The sequence below is a fragment of the Plectropomus leopardus genome, unplaced genomic scaffold (assembly GCF_008729295.1).
Source record: "Plectropomus leopardus isolate mb unplaced genomic scaffold, YSFRI_Pleo_2.0 unplaced_scaffold1351, whole genome shotgun sequence".
Lineage (NCBI taxonomy): Eukaryota > Metazoa > Chordata > Actinopteri > Perciformes > Serranidae > Plectropomus > Plectropomus leopardus.
In genome coordinates, this window is record NW_024614403.1 from 1 (window position 1) to 1,551 (window position 1,551).

Below are 1,551 nucleotides of genomic sequence, written 5' to 3' on the forward strand. Positions count from 1 at the left end.
GTGTGAAATTTCAAAAAAAGTAGTAAAATACAAAACAAATAAAGACTAATAAGGTAAAATATATATTACTAAATATATAACCAACTGATGGTCTTTGTGTTTGGGTCCTGCTAAACCGGACCGGACCTCTGAAATCCGGTCCGGCTCACCTGAAGGGGTTGGCGGGCAGGCTGATGTTCTGGAAGGGGTCGTTGGTGAGGATGTTGAAGGACAGAAAGGGCAGAGACATGAAGCAGGCGACCAGCCACGTCAGACACACGGCCAGGTACGAGTGTCCCGCCGCCGGGGACCAGCCGGTGGGGTGCAGGATCAGCTGGTGACGCTCCAGAGCGATCAGAACCAGAGAGAAGACGGAGACCGTCACCGACATGCACTGGACAAACGGAGTCACCTGGAGGACACGGGGACACAGAGACAGGGACACGCACGGGTGGAGACAGGGACACAGACACAAGTCCCCAAAACAGCGAGCATTACATTACAGGGCGCAGGTCAGGGGGCGGGGCTTGACATTTTAACATTAGTTTCACTTTGATTGACCCGAAATCTATATCTGTGTGTGTGTATGTGTGTGTGTGTGTGTGTGTGTTTATATCTGTGTGTGTGTGTGTGTGTTTATATCTGTGTGTGTGTGTGTGTGTGTGTGTGTTCATATCTGTGTGTGTGTGTGTTTATATCTGTGTGTGTGTGTGTGTTTATATCTGTGTGTGTGTGTTTATATCTGTGTGTGTGTGTGTTTATATCTGTGTGTGTGTATGTGTGTTTATATCTGTGTGTGTGTGTGTGTGTGTGTTTATATCTGTGTGTGTGTGTGTTTATATCTGTGTGTGTGTGTGTGTGTGTGTGTGTGTGTGTGCGGTCCCCTGACCTTGCACAGCGCCTCCCCGAGCACCCAGCGGTCCATCAGCGTGTAAATGACGGTCACGGGGAGACACACCACGCACATGAGGATGTCGGAGCACGACAGGTTGGCGATCAGGATGTTGGTGACGTTGCGTAGCTCCTGTTGCCGGGCGATGATGAACACCAGGCCCGCGTTGCCTAGCAACCCGATCGCAATGACGGCGCTGTACGCCACGATCAGGAAAGTGGCCCCGCCTACCGAGGGCGGGCACCGGCCGGCGTCCGCCCAATCGGAGGCCTCCCAGACAGCGAGGAGGCCGCTGTCGTTGGACATGGTGAGGACGCCGCAGACCGCGGACACGCCGTGGTCACCGATCAGAGAGCTGCAGGTCAGAGAGCCCAGATATCACGGAGACGTCGTCTGTGTGTCTCTCGGCGTCTCGCTGCGTCAGCTCAGCGTCCGTCTGCCAAAACAACAAAACACAGCAGAGTGAGAGACGGCGGCTCCGAGGAGCACCGCCACGCCGCCACGAAAACGAGACGAAACACACCGAAACAGGAAACTGAACACAGACACCTGCAGACGACCCCGAATACTGCGAAACCACAGCCGTCAGCGGAGGAAAACGTCTTTTTGGGGAAGCTCTTTGAACCTTTAAAAGTGCTGCGTGAATAAAGATCATGTCTCTTTCGTTATATCAAACATAT

General features: G+C 52.9%; 1 protein-coding gene across 1 annotated transcript; it reads right to left on the reverse strand.

Annotated features, from left to right (window-relative positions):
* Positions 1 to 145: 145 nt before the first annotated feature.
* LOC121963980 (neuropeptide Y receptor type 1-like) lies at positions 146 to 1,177 on the reverse strand. Its single transcript, XM_042514215.1, has 2 exons — positions 869 to 1,177; positions 146 to 391 (listed from the first exon to the last, which is right to left on the reverse strand). Exons 1-2 carry the CDS (start codon positions 1,175 to 1,177, stop codon positions 146 to 148), a joined length of 555 nt encoding a protein of 184 aa, XP_042370149.1.
* Between the last annotated feature and the right edge of the window lie 374 nt (positions 1,178 to 1,551).

What these genes read in the sequence shown, in the direction of transcription:
- LOC121963980 (XM_042514215.1), bottom strand. Translation starts at nt 1,177, where the DNA reads ATGTCCAACGACAGCGGCCTCCTCGCTGTCTGGGAGGCCTCCGATTGG. An exon ending in TCGGGGAGGCGCTGTGCAAG is followed by an intron (nt 392 to 868) that starts GTCAGGGGACCG and finishes CGTGTCCTCCAG; the next exon opens with GTGACTCCGTTTGTCCAGTG.